Genomic DNA, 15703 nt, shown 5'->3' with positions numbered 1-15703 from the left:
CTACTTGTGATCTCTGTCTGTCAAATAAACAAATAAAAATCTTTTCTAAAAAATCTGATTTGTCTGATTTGTCTAAGTACGACTACCCTGGCTTTCTTTTGATTTCCATTAGCATGATAGAGCATTATCTATCCTCTCACTTTAAATCTGCAGGTGTCTTTAGGTCTAAAGTGAGTCTCTTGTAAGCAGCATATAGATGGGTCTTTTTTTTTTTTTTAATCCATTCTAATACCTTATGTCTTTTGATTGGGACACTTAGTCCATTTACATTCATAATAATTATTTATAGCTAAGAATGTAGTGCCATTGTATTGTTTGTAAAGTCACTGTTTCTGGAGATTTTCTGTGTTCCTTTCCAGACTTTGTTGATTTTGGTCTTTTTTGCTCTACTCAGAGAGTCCCCCTAAATATTTCTTATGGGGTTGGTTTAGTGCTCCCAGACTTCTTTAGTTTTTGTTTGTCTGGAAAACTCTTTATTGCTCCTATTCTGAATGTCAGCCTCACTGGATAAAATCTTCTTGCTGTATATGTTTTCCTATTCAACACATTGAATATTTCTTGCCATTTTCTTCTAGCCTGCTATGTTTTTGTGGACAGATCTGCTGTGAACCTGATCTGTCTTCCCTTATAGGTTAAGGACTTTTTCCCTTGCTGATTCCAGGATTCTTTCCTTGTCTGTATTTTATAAATTTGACTCTGATATGCTTTGGCAATGGTTGGCTTTTGTTGAATTAAATGGAGTTCTCTGTGCTTCTTGTATTTTGATGTCTATGTCCTTTCCCAGATTAGGAAAGTTTTCAGCTATAATTTGTTCAAAAAACCTGCCCCTTTTTTGCTCTCTTCATCTTTTGGGACTCCTATGATATGAACGTTATTATGTTTTTTTTTTAAAGTTTTTTTTTTTTTTTTTTACAGAGATAGATCACAAGTGGGCAGAGAGGCGGGCGGGGGGGGGGGGAGAAGCAGGCTCCTTGCCTAGCAGAGAGCCCTATGCAGGGCTCAATCCCAGGACCCCGAGATCATGACCTGAGCTGAAGGCAGAGGCTTAACCCACTGAGCCACCCAGGCGCCCCACGTTATTATGTTTTAATAAGTTGCTGAGTTCCCTAAGTCTACCTCCGTGGCCCATTACCTTTCTTTCCCTCTGCTTTCCAGCTGTATTATTTTCCATAATTTTGTCTTCTGTATCACTGATTTGCCATTCTGCTTCATCCAGCCTCATTTTTATGGCCTCAGTTTGGGATTACATCACAGTTTGTAGCATTTTTATTTTTGACCTCACTAAATTTTAGTTCTTTGATATCCACAGTAGCAGATTCTCCAATGTCTTCTATGCTTTTTTCAAGCCTAGCTAGAATCCTTATAATTGTTTTTTTAAATTCTAGTTCAGACATCTTACTTCTATCTGTATCGATTAAATCTCTGGCCATGAGTTCTACTTCCTGTTCTTTCTTTTGGGGTGAATTTCTCCATCTCATCATTTTGTCCAGAAAAGAATAGAAGAAAGAAAGAAAGAAAAAAACGCATAAAATAAGGAAAACAAAACAAAAAAACTAGCTCATGGGTGTGTACTGACCTGCTTATTCAACGAACCTATATCCCAAAATTATTTAAAAGAAAGAAAGAAAAAAAAAAGAAAAAACCTGAAAATAAACAAAAAATATATATACAAAGTATTTATATAGGGGCACCTAAATGGCTTAATTGGTTAAACGTCTGCCTTTGGCTCAGGTCAAGATCCCAAGGTCCTGTGATTGAGCCCTGCATTGGGCTTCCCTGTTCAGCGGGAAGCCTGCTTCTCCCTCTCCCTCCACTGCTCCCCCTGCTTGTGTTCTCTCTCTCTCTGTCAAATAAATAAATAAAATCTTTTTTTAAAAGTATGTTTATAAAACTAAAATTTTTTTTAAAAATTATAAAAATTTTTTAAAGAAATTGACAAAAATGAGAAAATACATGAAAACATAATAATAATAAAGAAAGAATAAAACTAAAAAGGAAGCTAGATCCTATTTCGCCTAAACCTGAAGCTTTGCTGCACTCTATGATTAGTAGACTTGGTATAAGCAAAGTGTTTCTGCTCATTTTCTAGGGGAGGGGCCTGCTGTGTTGATTCTCAGGCTGACTTGTTTCAGTGGAAATACACCTCCAGGGTGGGGGGTGGGGGGTGGGGGGTGGGGGGTGGGGTGGGGCTTTGTGTAATTGACTGTGGCCTCCACTAGGTGATGATGTTTGGCTCCCTGAAGGCTTTCAGTGCTGATGGGTAGGATGAATATGGCAGTGACACACTCTCTAGCCTGGCAGTTGGAAGCTCGTGGCCCCCACTCTTCAGTGACCCCTCACAGAAGAGCAATCAATCACCCCCCTTGTGTCCCCAGTTTTCATCTGAACCCTGTGTTCACCCAGTCTGTGTTCAAGCTTTTTTAATCTCAGGCATACTTCAAAACTCCAAATTTTAGAGACACCTGCAGCACAAACCCATGCTGTTCTGTGGGAGCGTCTGGCCACACTTCTGTGATTTGCTGACCAGCCACAGGAAAGCAATTGCATGACTGCACAGCAGTTGGCAGTTTAGGGCAAAATAGAACAGAAAGCTGGCATGAAGACCCAATGCTTTCAGCCAGCTTCCCCACTACTACGCCTGGAAACAGCACACTAGGGTGGCACCACCCACTCTTCTTGCCACCCAGGCAATCCTCAGACCATGCTGTGACTCCGGGGATTCTACCCTGCTTTGCCACCTGAGCACCTTTAAGCCAAGCAAACCCTGATGACAGTGGATTTCTAAAAGTTCAGATTTTGTGCTCTGCTGTTTATAATACTTTGCGGTAACTTCCATAAGCAAGCTCTCTCCCTGCTGCCATATCCACAGCTCTATCTCCTCCAAGTCAACCCTCCACACCTCCTACCTTCCAAAAGGTGATCACTTTTCTAACTTGTAGACTTGTAGTTTTTGTTCTCTCAGACCTCCGGTTGAAATCTTGGCTGTTCAGAATGATTTGATAACTGTCTAGCTGGGTTTGAGGGATGAGACAAGCTTAGGGTCCCCCCTACACCTCTGCCATCTTAACTCCTCCCCAGACAAAGACTCTAAACCAAAATACTCTTGAAGAGCTAAAGGAAAGCATGTACTAAGAATTGAAAAAAATCAGACAAACAGTGTATGAACAAATGTAGTATATCAGTAAAGAGACAGATTATAAAAAGTAACTATATAGAAATTGTGGAGATAAATAGTACAATAACTGAAATGAAATTTTCACTAGGGTGGTTCAACATCACATTTGAGTAGAAGGAAGAATCTGTGAACTTGAATATAGGACAATTGAAATTCTGCAATCTGAGGAACCCACAGGAAAAAGAATGGAGAAAAATGAATAGAGTCTACTGGACCTGTGCGACACCATAAGTGGATAAAATGCATTACTGGAGCCACAGAAGGAGAAAAAAGAAAGGGACAGGAAGAATATTTGAAGAAACAAGAGCCAAAAACTTCCAAATGTGGTGAAAGTCATGAATCTACAAATTCAAAAACTCAACAAACTCCAAGTAGACTTTAAGAGACTCTAGTGTATAATGAGATACATTATAATCAAACCACTGAAACCAAAAACAAAAAGATAATCTTGAAAGCAACAAGGGAGAAGCAACTCATCCCATACAAGAGCTCATCAATAAGATAAGCAGTCAATTTCTCATCAGAAACCATGGAGGCTAGAAGGCAGGGGAATAATATATTTGAAATACTGGAAGAAAAATGACTATGTCAACCAAGAATTCTATATCTAGTAAAACTTCAGAAATGTAGGCAAAATTAAGTCATTCCAGAAAAACAAAATCTGTGGGAGCTCATTTCCACTAGACCTACCCTACAAAAATTGCTAAAGGAAATCTTTCAGGTTAAGATGAAAGGACACCAAACAGAAACTCAAACTATATGAAGAAATGAAGATCTCTAATATAGGTAAATAAATAGAAAAATGTAAAAGCGAATATCATTGTATTTTTTAAAGATTTTATTTATTTATTTGACAGAGAGAGGGAGAGATCACAAGTAGGCAGAGAGTGAGGGGGAAGCAGGCTCCCTGCTGAGGAGAGAGCCCAATGTGGGGCTCGATCCCAGGACCCTGGGATCATGACCTAAGCCGAAGGCAGAGGCTTAACCCACTGAGCCACCCAGGCACCCCTAAATAAATAAAATCTTAAAAAAAAAAAGGACCGTTTGGAACTAGCATAAAGATCGACTCATGGGATAGAATTGAGAATCCAGAAATAAACTTACACATCTATGGCCAGCTGATTTTGGCAAAGGTGACAAGTCCATTCAATTAAAGAAAGAATAATCTCTTCAACAAATCTGGGACAACTGGATATCCACAGGCAAAAGAATGAGTTGGAACCCTACCTCACACCATCTACAGAAATTAACTCAAATGGATCACTGACCTAAGGATGACAAATAGAACCATAAACCTTTGAGAAGAAAACATAAAATTAAATCCTTATTACCTTTGACTTGGAATGGATTCTTAGGTATGACACCAAAAGCACAAGCAAGGACAAAATAAGTTGAACTTTATCAACACTAAAAACTTCTGTATATCAAAGGTCATTAACAAGAAAGTGAAAGTATAGCCTACAGAATGGGAGAAAATATTTGTAAATCATGTATCTGATAAGGGTTTAATATCCAGAATATATAGGTAATTCTTACAACTCAGTAGCAAAAAGACAAATAACCTAGTTTAAAATTGGGCAAAGGATTTGAATAGATACTCCTGGAAAGAAGATACACAAATAGCCACTAAGCTCACAAAAAGATGCTCAACATCATTAGTCACTGGGAAAATGCAAATTAAAACTACAGTGAAATACTACTTCACTCCTACTAGAATGGCTATAATAATTTTTTTAAAAAGTGAGAATGTGGAGAAACCAGAACCCTTGTATATTGCTGCTAGGAAAGTAAAATGGTGCATTTGTTGTGGATAAGTTTGGCATTTGCTCAAAAAGCTAAACATAGAATTACCAGACAACCCAGCAGTTCCCTTCCTAGGTATATACCCAACAGAACTGAAACAAGGATTCAAACATACTTGTATAGCAATGTTCATTGCAACATTATCACAATAGCCCCAAAGCGAAAATAACCCAAGTGTTATGGATAAACAACATGTGGTAATATACAGATGATGAAATCCTATTCAGCCATAAACAGTAACAGAATTCTGATATATACCCCAACATGGATGAACTTTGAAAACATCATGCCAAGTGAAAGAAGGCAGACGCCGAAAACCATATAGTATACGAACCCACTTATATGAAATGTTCAGACTGGGCAAATCTATAATAACAGAAGCAGATTAGTGGTTACCTAAGACTGATGAGGGGAGGGAGAGAGATGGGGGGCGATAGCTCAAGGGTATGTGTTTCTTTTTGGGGTGACAAAAATGTCCTAAGATGGTTGTGATGTTTGCGTCACCACCCAGCAAATGGACTGAAACCATTGATTTATACACTTTAAATGAGTGAATTATATGTTATGTTAATTAAATCTCGTTAAAGCTTTTTACTGGGCAAGCGATTTAGATAGACATGCCTCCAAAGAAGATAGATGGATGGCCAAAAAGCACTGTAAAAAATGCTTAACGTCATTAGCCATTGGAGAAAGTAAAAACGGAACCAAGCTGAGATTTCGATTCACTTGTAGGATGTCTGCAATAAAAAGAGATAGTGGGTGTTGATAAGTGGATGGAGAAATCAGAGCCCTCATCCTGGTGAGATAGTAGAAGTGTACAATTGCTTTGGAAGCTCGTTTCTCAAAAGGTTAAACATACAATTACCATGTAACCCAGCATGTCCACACTTAAGGGTAAACCCAAGAGAAATGAAAACATATGTCATTTGAGAAATGAAAACATATGTCTATATGAAAACATATAGACATTGGTTCATAGTTGCATTATTTATAGTAGACAAAAATGAAAGCAACCTAAATGTCCATCAACTTATGAACGGATAGGGGCACCTGGGTGGCTCAGTGGGTTAAGCCTCTGCCTTTGGCTCAGGTCATGGTCTCAGGGTCCTGGGATCGAGGCCTGCATCGAGCCCCGCATCGGGTTCTCTGCTCAGCGGGGAGCCTGCTTCCGTCTCTCTCTCTGCCTGCCTCTCTGCCTACTTGTGATCTCTGTCTGTCAAATAAATAGATAAAATCTTAAAAAAAGAACAAATAAAACTCATAAATATAGAAAGTTCAGGATAAAATTTTTTTCAATCAGTATATAAAGTCACGAAATGAACCATAAAATGTCTCTGAACTTCTTATTCTTACTGCTTAAAGCTAACTCTCTAAAAGTTCTTTTCCTGTGTGTATTTGTCTACATATTTTATATGTATTTACAAGCATATAAAATGTTCTTTTACATGAATAAGATCATACTTTATGCACCTTGGTTTTTTAACATGTATTTTGTATGTTAATAACATACAGTTCCACCCCATTCTTGGATCAGTTCCATTGTATTCTGTGGTAAATGGAGAACTGGTTTTAACAGAGTTGTTCAGACTCCTCTCAATTATTTTGTACTGCAGATGCTACAGTGAACATTCTTATTGATGTATCTATAATCCATATCCATATCTATATAGCTATATGCCAGTATCTATTCAGAAGATCATTTCCTAGCAGAGAGATTGCCTGGTAAATACTATTTTTTAAAAAATCATTTACAAGTGTTTTGGGACGAGGACCTGGAGACCGTTCATGCAGAGCAGTATGCATATTTTACCACTAAGTGGCAGGAGAGGTCTATTAATCTCTGAGAAGAGGGCGCAGTGTGCATTTCAAAAACTTGGTAAAACAACCTAAGAGACATAATAATATCTCCTAGATGATAATGAATAAAAGAAGGAATCATGACCTCTACTTAAGTTATACCAGTGCAAGTTTCATGAATGATAACAGCAGGACATTTAGAATCTTTCTAATCACCACTTTACTTGATAATGATGAAATATTTTTCCTTTTTTGTTTTTTTTTTAAGATTTTATTTATTTATTTGACAGACAGAGATCACAAGTAGGCAGAGAGGCAGGCAAAGAGAGAGAAAGGAGGAAGCAGGCTCCCTGCTGAGCAGAGAGCCCGATGTGGGGCTCAATCCCAGGACCCTGGGATCATGACCTGAGCCGAAGGCAGAGGCTTTAACCCACTGAGCCACCCAGGCGCCCCGATTTGTTTTTCTTTTTTAAAGTAGACTCCATGCCCAAAGTGGGGCTTGAGCGACTCCTGGGTGGCTCAGTCGTTAAGCGTCTGCCTTCAGTTCTGGTCATGATCCCAGGGTTCTCAGATCGAACCCCGCATCGGGCTCCTTGCTAGGCAGGAAGCCTGCTTCTCCCTCTCCCACTTGTCCTGCTTATGTTCCTTCTCTCGCTGTGTCTCTCTCTGCCGAATAAATACATAAAATCTTTAAAAAACAAACAAATACACAACAACAACAAAAACAAAGTGGAGCTTGAACTCACCACCCTGAGATCAAGAGTCACATGTTCCACGGACTGATTCAGCCAGTTGCCCCAATAATGATGAAGTATTTTTCCAAAACTGTTGGCCACTATAGTATATGCAAATCTAAAGTTCCCAGAATTTTCCCAGTCATGTCTTCTTGTGAGAAAACTGATAACTGTTTTGCACACTGCCCCCTTAGTCATAAGCCATCTTTTGCAATGCCAGCAGGCTTAATGGGAAGGGAGTTTGCATGCTGGGAAGGAAATAGTATCTTCTGTTTCTAGTGAAAAACCATGGAAGCTGTGTGGGATAAAGGGCCCAGGAGCAGGAAAAAGGAACACAATTTAAGCTATATATTGGAGGGACTTACTTCGGAAATTGTATGTGGGCTTTGGGAAGAGGAATTAATTATATAATAGAAGCACATACCATAGAAATTTAAAGGTCATGGATATATACTCTGTGTTAGGAATGTGCTAGAATATCTCGACTGTGTTGAGGTTCGGGATAGTTCTCAATTTAGTTAGAGAACATGTCTTTGGATCCCAGTAATATTCTATACGTAGGATCTTAGAAGATCTAGAGGCTTGGCCCTCTGCCATCTTGTTCTGACAACATAGCAGTGTGACATCTCTGTAAAGCCAGTCTTTACTGTCACTGTATTTGAGTGTCAATTAAACATTCAAGCCTAATGAGCAGTGGGTGATGTATGGAACTGCTAAACCACTCACCGTATCATACTCCTGAAACTAATATAACTCCATATGTTAACTAACTGTCATTAAGGTACAAACTTACAAAAAAAAAAATCACAGCCTAGGTTTTGTTGTTATCCTGGGATCAGGAAGCCATATCCATGGCAAACGGAAGAGAAACAGCTCCAAAAGTTCTTCAAAACTTCCTAGCTACTGGTAGATTGATTTTCTTTCCACATTAAAAAACTGTTCTGCCACAGGAGTTTTCAAACTTACTTATTTTTAGCCTCAGACTCTTGTAAAAATGAAATTTTGACACAAGATCTCAATATATAGAATCCAAACTGATGAAATGGAAGGTAGGTCTCGCAGTTGAAAACCTCTCAGAAAGGGGCCGGGAGGGCTTCTGGGAACACTGGACTGCGTGGCTCCTCCAGTGCTTCCTGCAGGTGGGCCCCCCGCCACCGCCCCGTCCCGTGGCCAGGCCACTCCCAGGTTCATGACTGCCTCTGAGTTGCCCTGACTCACTGAACAAGCAATTATCCAGTGCTTACTGTTTGCCAGGTCCTGGGACAGATCTTGGATACACAGAAATGAGTAAGGCTGCGTCCTCATCCTTGAAGAGCTCACAGTCACGTGGAGGACTCCTTTCCACACTTTGGGGAGCCTTATATCTGCCTGGGCTGCTCATCAAAAAATGCCTATTTCTAGGTCTCCCCCCAGGAAATGTCAATTGAAAAGGTAAGAGGTGGAGCCCAGAAATCTTCCAGCTTAATAAGCATCAATCCAGTGGGAGAGGCAGAAACACAAACAGGGAGAGTCATCGTGGAACAGCGAGTTGAGAGTGATGGCGGAGGCGTGCAGGGGCAGTCACGGGAGGGCTTGGGAGTGCAGAGAGCCCCAGAGGGAGAGGAGATCAAACATAGCTTTGGAGGGGGTGCAACATAGACTCCCGACACAAGAGTGATGAGAGTGACGTTTGGGCTTGGGGATGGCACCATTCTGAGGGGGCTGGCTGAGCAGCTGTAAGACCAGCCAGGGGGCCGGTAGAATAATCCAGAAGAGAGGTGATGAGGGCTGGGCTGGGTCCGCGGTGGCAGGTGGTAATCCAATACCAGCAATTGGAACAGCAGATACTTGTTACCGCCCACCAGTCACTGTGCTAAAGGACTTGCCCTATAGTTTGATTTAATTCTCACAAATCCTACAGTGTAGCTACTGCGAGTAACCCTATTTCATAGATCACGACATGGACATTTGGAAAAGTCATACAATTCACCAGAACAGGCACCTAGGTTTCTTCCTCTGCAAACCTATGCCTTCAACTACAACTATTAAATCACATTGGCTCTTAAAGCATATAGAATAATGAATGGATTAACACAATCTGTAAGAGGAAAGTTCTAAAGGACCTGATGATTGGTTGGAGGTAGGGGGTAAGGGATGACTCTAGCTTGCGGCACCCGGGTGACACCATGACCCAGGACAGTGAATTCTGGAAAGGAATTTGCCTATGGTTGGAAGATGCTTGGGCTATGATGAGTTTGAGCTACGGACCTAGAGAATATTGCCTGGGTGACTGGATAGATGGGCGTGAGGCTTGGGGTTGAAATGAGATCGAGATACAGGTTTGGGAGTGAGTAGAAACCATGAAACTCAGTGAGTACACTCAGGGAGTAAGTGTAGAGTGAGAAGAATAGAAGAACCCAGAGGGGGAGGAGGAATCTGCAAAAAAAGACTGAGAAGGAATTTGACATAGCAATGAGATGTCACTGGAGTCAGGGTAGCAGAGTTTCAAGGAGAAAACTGCTCAATAGTTCAAGTGCACTAGGCAGGTCTAGGATGGGGGCTGACCAATGGCCAGTGCATTGGAAAATGTGATGGCTTCTGGTGACCCTAAGGAGAAAAGCCCGTCACAGCATGTGGATTATAATGAGCACTTACGAAGCAGAAAGAGCAAACGTGAATCTTAAAGACTGAGAGGAGAAGTGGGGAGAACAATTTCCTGCTACTTACAGGGGAGTGTGGCAGCTGGAGGATAAGTTTCAAGGGCTTTACACATGCAGCTTGGGCATTTACCACCATCAACTTATAGGATGGCACGTGTCCTTTATCCTTTCCCTTGTTGCTTCAGTAAACACACAAGTGACCTTGGCTTCCAAGCCAAAAAAATGTGGAAGAGACATTTCAACCAAAGATAAAGGTGAGGGGTGACGTTTGCCCCTAAATCCCCCATTCCTTGGGAATCTCTCCTGCGTTCCCACGGCTGCCGTGAGAGCAAGCAATCCAGGTTTGCGTTGCTGTGGGAGGTCAGTCAACAGCGGAATCTGTCATCCCATCTTTGCCTGATGATTCCTGGGGAAACAACTGGTGCTTGGCTTAACCCACTAACACATGCCAAGTCGCTCTTTTCACTGGCATCTTTCCAGTTCTACAGAACTCATAAAACTAAAAGGACAACAAGGAGCTGTTGGGTGGCCCTGGATCAGACTCATGTGTCACCTGGCCGTGTGATCACACCCGCCACACCTGCCGGCGTCTGTCCTAGCTGCTTCATAGAGCTCCCGGCCTCCTCCTGCTAAGTGTCCAGGAACTGCCTCGGGACGTAGTGGGTCTGCCCAGCACCCTCCTAAGCTAGCCTCCATCTCTGCTCGAATATTCCTATGGAACAAAAACATTGTTTCATTCCACATTTATTTATTTATTTTTTTAAAGTTTCTATTTATTTGAGAGAGAGAGAGCACGCACAAGCTGGGTGAGGTGGGGGAGGGGCAGAAGGAGAGAGAGAAGGAGACTCCCCGCTAACCAGGGAGCTCCACACAGTGCTTGGATCCCAGGACCCTATGATCATGACCTGAGCTGAAGGCAGATGCTTACCGAGCAAGGAAAAATCAACCCACCTGGTTTGTATGGGATGGGCAGGGGTACAGGTAAGTAAAAGAGCTCAGGTCCTGGGCTCCTCTAAGAATCCACAGACAGGTGCATAGTCAAGGGGGGAGATTTGGAGGGTTTTGGGGGGCGCGGGTGGTTCAAGTTTAAAGTTGACCATATGTATAATCCAGGGAGGATGTGGAGTGAATTGTCCCGTGTGGGGAAGAAATGGGAGCCACAGAAGCGATGACTAGCGGAGTAGGTGCCTAGGGGACAGGGGACCCAGGAGAAGAGCGGGGCACTGAGACTGGAGGGCAGGAGGGGAGCTTGGCCTGGGTCTAGATCATGACAAGAACCACAACATACTGGGCACTTGCTACGTATCTGACACTGCTGGGCACTGACAACCATTGGGCCCATTCAGACATTTTACAGGCAAAGAGAATGGGGCTCAGACAAGTTAAGCAACTTGTTCAAGGTCATACGATTAGTAATTGGTTATCCCGTGTTGAATCCAGGCAGCCTCCCTCTGGGGATGGTGCCCTTAGCAGCACCATACATTATATGGCCCAACAGGTTTTAAGCAAATGGCCTGAAGTTGAAAGAGATCTTGGCTTCATCGTCTCCCTTTAGCAAGAAGTAAAGTCATCTGCCCAGAGTGAGAGGGACAGCAACAGAAGGGGAGGTATGGAGACAGGGGTAATGGCTGGCAATCCCTTGGGGCATGATGTTATCCAAAGACAAGGAGAAATGTCCTAAGAGGGCCTGGATGAAACAGGGCACCTGTTGTTTCCTATGCAATTATCTGTAAGATTGTGACTTCTTACTGGTAGCACAGAGTCCTTTGGGCCCTGACCAGAGAGGGCAGATTGTAGCACCTGTCCAGCATGGAGGGGAGAGAAACTGGGGTCAGTTCTCTGTGAACTGTGGCCTAGGATGAGTACTTAAGGCAGGAAGGTCAGGAGACCCTGGCAGAAGGGGAGGGAAGGGACTGTTGCATGGGTAAGAAGGACTGCAGGTTGTGCTCAGAAGGTGGGTGTATCAGTTGGGAGCTTCAGGCTAAAATGTGAATTCAAATGATATGAAACAATAGAACATTTATTGTGGCATGGTTGTGAGTTCCTAGTTAAGGGCATTTCAGGCTGGCTGAGAAAGTGTTCACGACTGTCTTTTTCCTACCAATTTCCATTCTCGGGGCTGATTTCATCCTCCTGCTCGAAGCAATGGGGTCCCACGAGTTCCAGGAGTTAAGCAATGGAAGTGATGGATTCTGATGACTTGCTCTTTGGAGCAAGGAACCTTCTCCCACAACATTGCAGGGGGCCCCCTCATGCTCCGTGGCCAGCATTGGGTCACAGGTGGGCTCCTGAGCCAGCTCTCAGACCCTCAGATCTCGGCTCAGCCCTGAAGCAGGTGGGGTGGGATCTGCCTCCGCTGAACACTTGCAGATGTGAGACATGTGCCCCCTAACCCGTCCTTGCCCTGTTAGGGAGGCAGAGTCCCTCATAGGCAGGTATTGGAGCTTGGGATGTTTAAGGTGGAATCAAAACATAAGCAAGATCCAGGCAGCAGGCCGGATGGGGAGTGGGTGGCTGAAATCTAGCAGGGATGGAGGTGTCTAAAGTTAGGAAGGTCAAGGAATCGGAAGCTGGGATGTCTGCATGGATCACACACACTGATGTTGACGGTGCCAAGAATGAAGGCAATAGTGATGCCCGGCTGGCTCATTCAGTAGAGCAGGTGACTTTTGATCTCAGGGTCGTGGGTTCGAGCCCCATGTTGGGCATGGAGCCTACTTAAAAATATAATAAAATTTGGGGGAAAAAAAGAATTAAGGTGATAGATGGTGAGGGTGAGGCAGTGGGGGTAGAGAGAGGGACCCCCGCAAGTCAAACTGCCAGCTCCTCAATAAATGACAAGGATGAGGGACAAGAGGGAAGGAGGATGGGCCGTCCTTCCTTTCCTTCTCCACTAAACCCAACTGCATATAAGGTCTTTAAGGGTTTTCAAGTCTGATCCCCGCTGAGCTGGCCCAAGCGCTCTGTTGGGGCAGAAGCTTCTAGACCGGCCACATGATAGACCAGTGAAATAAAAGCCCGTGGGTGGGTTCCAGGTGTTGGTCCTTTTCAGAGCTTCTCAGATTCCTCCAACACACAGCCGTGGTTGGGACCCCACTCTACCTCTCACACTGTGACTCCTTATCATCTCAAAGGGCAGTTGGAGCAGAGCCCTCCTAATCACTCAGTGGAACGAATGTATTAAGCCCCTATGCTCCAGGCACTGGGAGTAGAAAAAGGAGAAGCACGTGGTTGCCTCTCCCCCAGACGCCCACCGGGGGATATGAGCACACACACTGCTACGGTAGAGACTTGTGGGAGCCTCCTGGCCGGCAGGCTCCCCAGCGTCAGGGCGACTCTGCATGCAGACTTGGGACAGGCGAGGCTCTTGGGGGAAGACGAAATGTAGCGTCTTCATCTCCATTTCACTGAAAGCACGCCCCCACCATAGCCAGCCAAGTGTACTTCCTAGATCTTGTTTATATTTTGAACTGTTTTGCCTCAGCAATCTCAAACTCTAAAATCTGTCAGAACTTCAAAATAAAATCTCAGCGTCTTGGAATGAAATATAAGAGAAATGCAGCCTTCGTGATAAGGCTCCTTGTCTACCTTTCTAACTTCAACCCTTGCACTTCCCCCAGGGACCTTGCAATCCAGCCTTATAGGCAATTTGCAGCCTCCTAAGAGCGTGGTACGCCCTCGGGCTTCTGGATTTTTGCATCTATTTCTCTCTTCATCTGGAAGATGCTTCCAGGACAAGCATGGAGGGGCACATTCTGGCTGGAAGAAAAAGTATGAGTGAAGGTCTGGTGATGACAAGGAAGCACTTTGCCCAATCCTGCTGGCAGATTGGGCAAGGAGGCTCTGAGGCTGTTGGTCTCCGTTGGCGTCAGAATCCCTGGGAGAACTTGCTAAACTGCAAATGCCTGTCCCCATTGGCCCCCGGCTATGGTATGGTGGGGCTGAGGGTGGGGCCCGGGGTCTCCATCTCTAAGAGGCTCCCAGGTCCTGTAGTTGCGGCTCACAGAGGGAAGGAAAGTGTAGTCCTTGACCAAAAAGGGAGGTACCAGGATAGGGCTTCAAGCAGGGATGTGACTTTCGTTGGTTGCTCAACAATTATTGATTCATTGTGTACCTACTATGTTTCTGACTCTGGAAATACCAAGGATAAGGATAACTTAATATCTGATCTCAAAAGGTTTTTTGACCTGGCGGGAGAGGCAGTAAACCACAGAGGATCATTATACGTGATGGTGAGTCTCAGAGGGAGGTGTGCGTAGGCTGTGATGTAATCAGAAGAAGGGAGCTGCACAGACGGGATATCACCCGAGCTGGGCGTGGCCGCCTGAGAACCCACAGCTGTGCGTCCCCCAGAGACCTGAGGGCGGGGCCGTGGCAGGTGACTGTGAGGCTGTGCAGCGCTGTCCCGGATGGAAGGTGGTCCTCATTTCTCCCCTCTTCTCAGTTACCCAGCTTCATCACTACACAGCAGGTCTCTGTACCAACGTTTCACCTGGTTAGGGTTTTAGCTTTCTCACACAGTGAGATGCAAACTCAGCAGTTCATCCCTCTCAGACCTGGAACAACCTGCAGGAGCTGTCTCCCCTACAATGTGTTCTAATTCACCATCTGGCCCCATTCCTTAAGCCTCACGGTCCGTATGCATTTGTGGAAAATGCTGATTGTAAATGATGACGCTTTTTAAAAACCAAAATAACAGCACCTAGATTCCTAGTGCTGAGCACATAGGAAGTATTCCACAATGGGCCTGATCATAATTGTAATTATGTAGCACAGGTGTGAGTGGGAATCCTGCAAACCCCACTGTCCGGTCCTATATGGCTACCTGAGGTCTGTTGGCAGCTCAGCCCTCCATGAAGCCCCAGAGGAAAACCTGCCCCTGGCCGCCTGCTTCAGCGGTTCCACCACGGGTCTCATCAGCTGGGCAGCCCCTCCATCAAACAGACAGCATTGCTCTGTGGGCTCTCTACCTAAATGCCCCTAGAAAGGACAGAGCCTCTGCAGCCAATTAAGCCAACTGTGCTCTTTGTCTATGGGGGCCCAGTGTGCCATGGCTGCAAACAGTAGGCTCCTCGGTAGTGTATGCAGCCTGTTGATTGTACGGGTTGCCCTAAGGGACCTTGGAGACAGCCCTTTTGGTGGATGCTGGGGTCTGACCTCATGGCTATCTCCAATTTAGGCTGCAGACAGGTATGCGGGGTGCCTTTGGAAAGCCCCAGGGCACAGTAGCCAGGGTCCACATTGGCCAAGTCATCATGTCCATCCGTACCAAGCTGCAGAACAAGGAGCATGTGATTGAGGCCCTACGCAGGACCAAGTTCAAGTTCCCTGGCCGCCAGAAGATCCACATCTCCAAGAAGTGGGGCTTTACTAAGTTCAATGCAGATGAATTTGAAGACATGGTGGCTGAAAAGCAGCTTATCCCAGATGGCTGTGGGGTCAAATACATCCCTAACCGTGGTCCCTTGGACAAATGGAGGGCTCTGCACTCATGAGAACCTTGGCACTATCCCTTCCCGTCATATTCATGCCCACCAATAAATCCAACTTCCTGT

General features: G+C 44.3%; 1 protein-coding gene across 1 annotated transcript; it reads left to right on the top strand.

The window, feature by feature from the left end:
* Positions 1-15312: 15312 nt before the first annotated feature.
* Positions 15313-15703, top strand: LOC111142731 (60S ribosomal protein L10-like). The gene has a single exon (XM_022496012.1). The coding sequence runs from the start codon at positions 15341-15343 to the stop codon at positions 15641-15643; it is 303 nt and encodes a 100-aa protein (XP_022351720.1). The 5' UTR covers positions 15313-15340; the 3' UTR covers positions 15644-15703.

This window comes from Enhydra lutris, unplaced genomic scaffold (genome assembly GCF_002288905.1).
Source record: "Enhydra lutris kenyoni isolate GAN:26980312 unplaced genomic scaffold, ASM228890v2 scaffoldscaffold8, whole genome shotgun sequence".
NCBI lineage: Eukaryota > Metazoa > Chordata > Mammalia > Carnivora > Mustelidae > Enhydra > Enhydra lutris.
The sequence above is the reverse complement of the archived record's forward strand: the minus strand, read 5'-3'. Positions and strand labels throughout refer to the sequence as shown.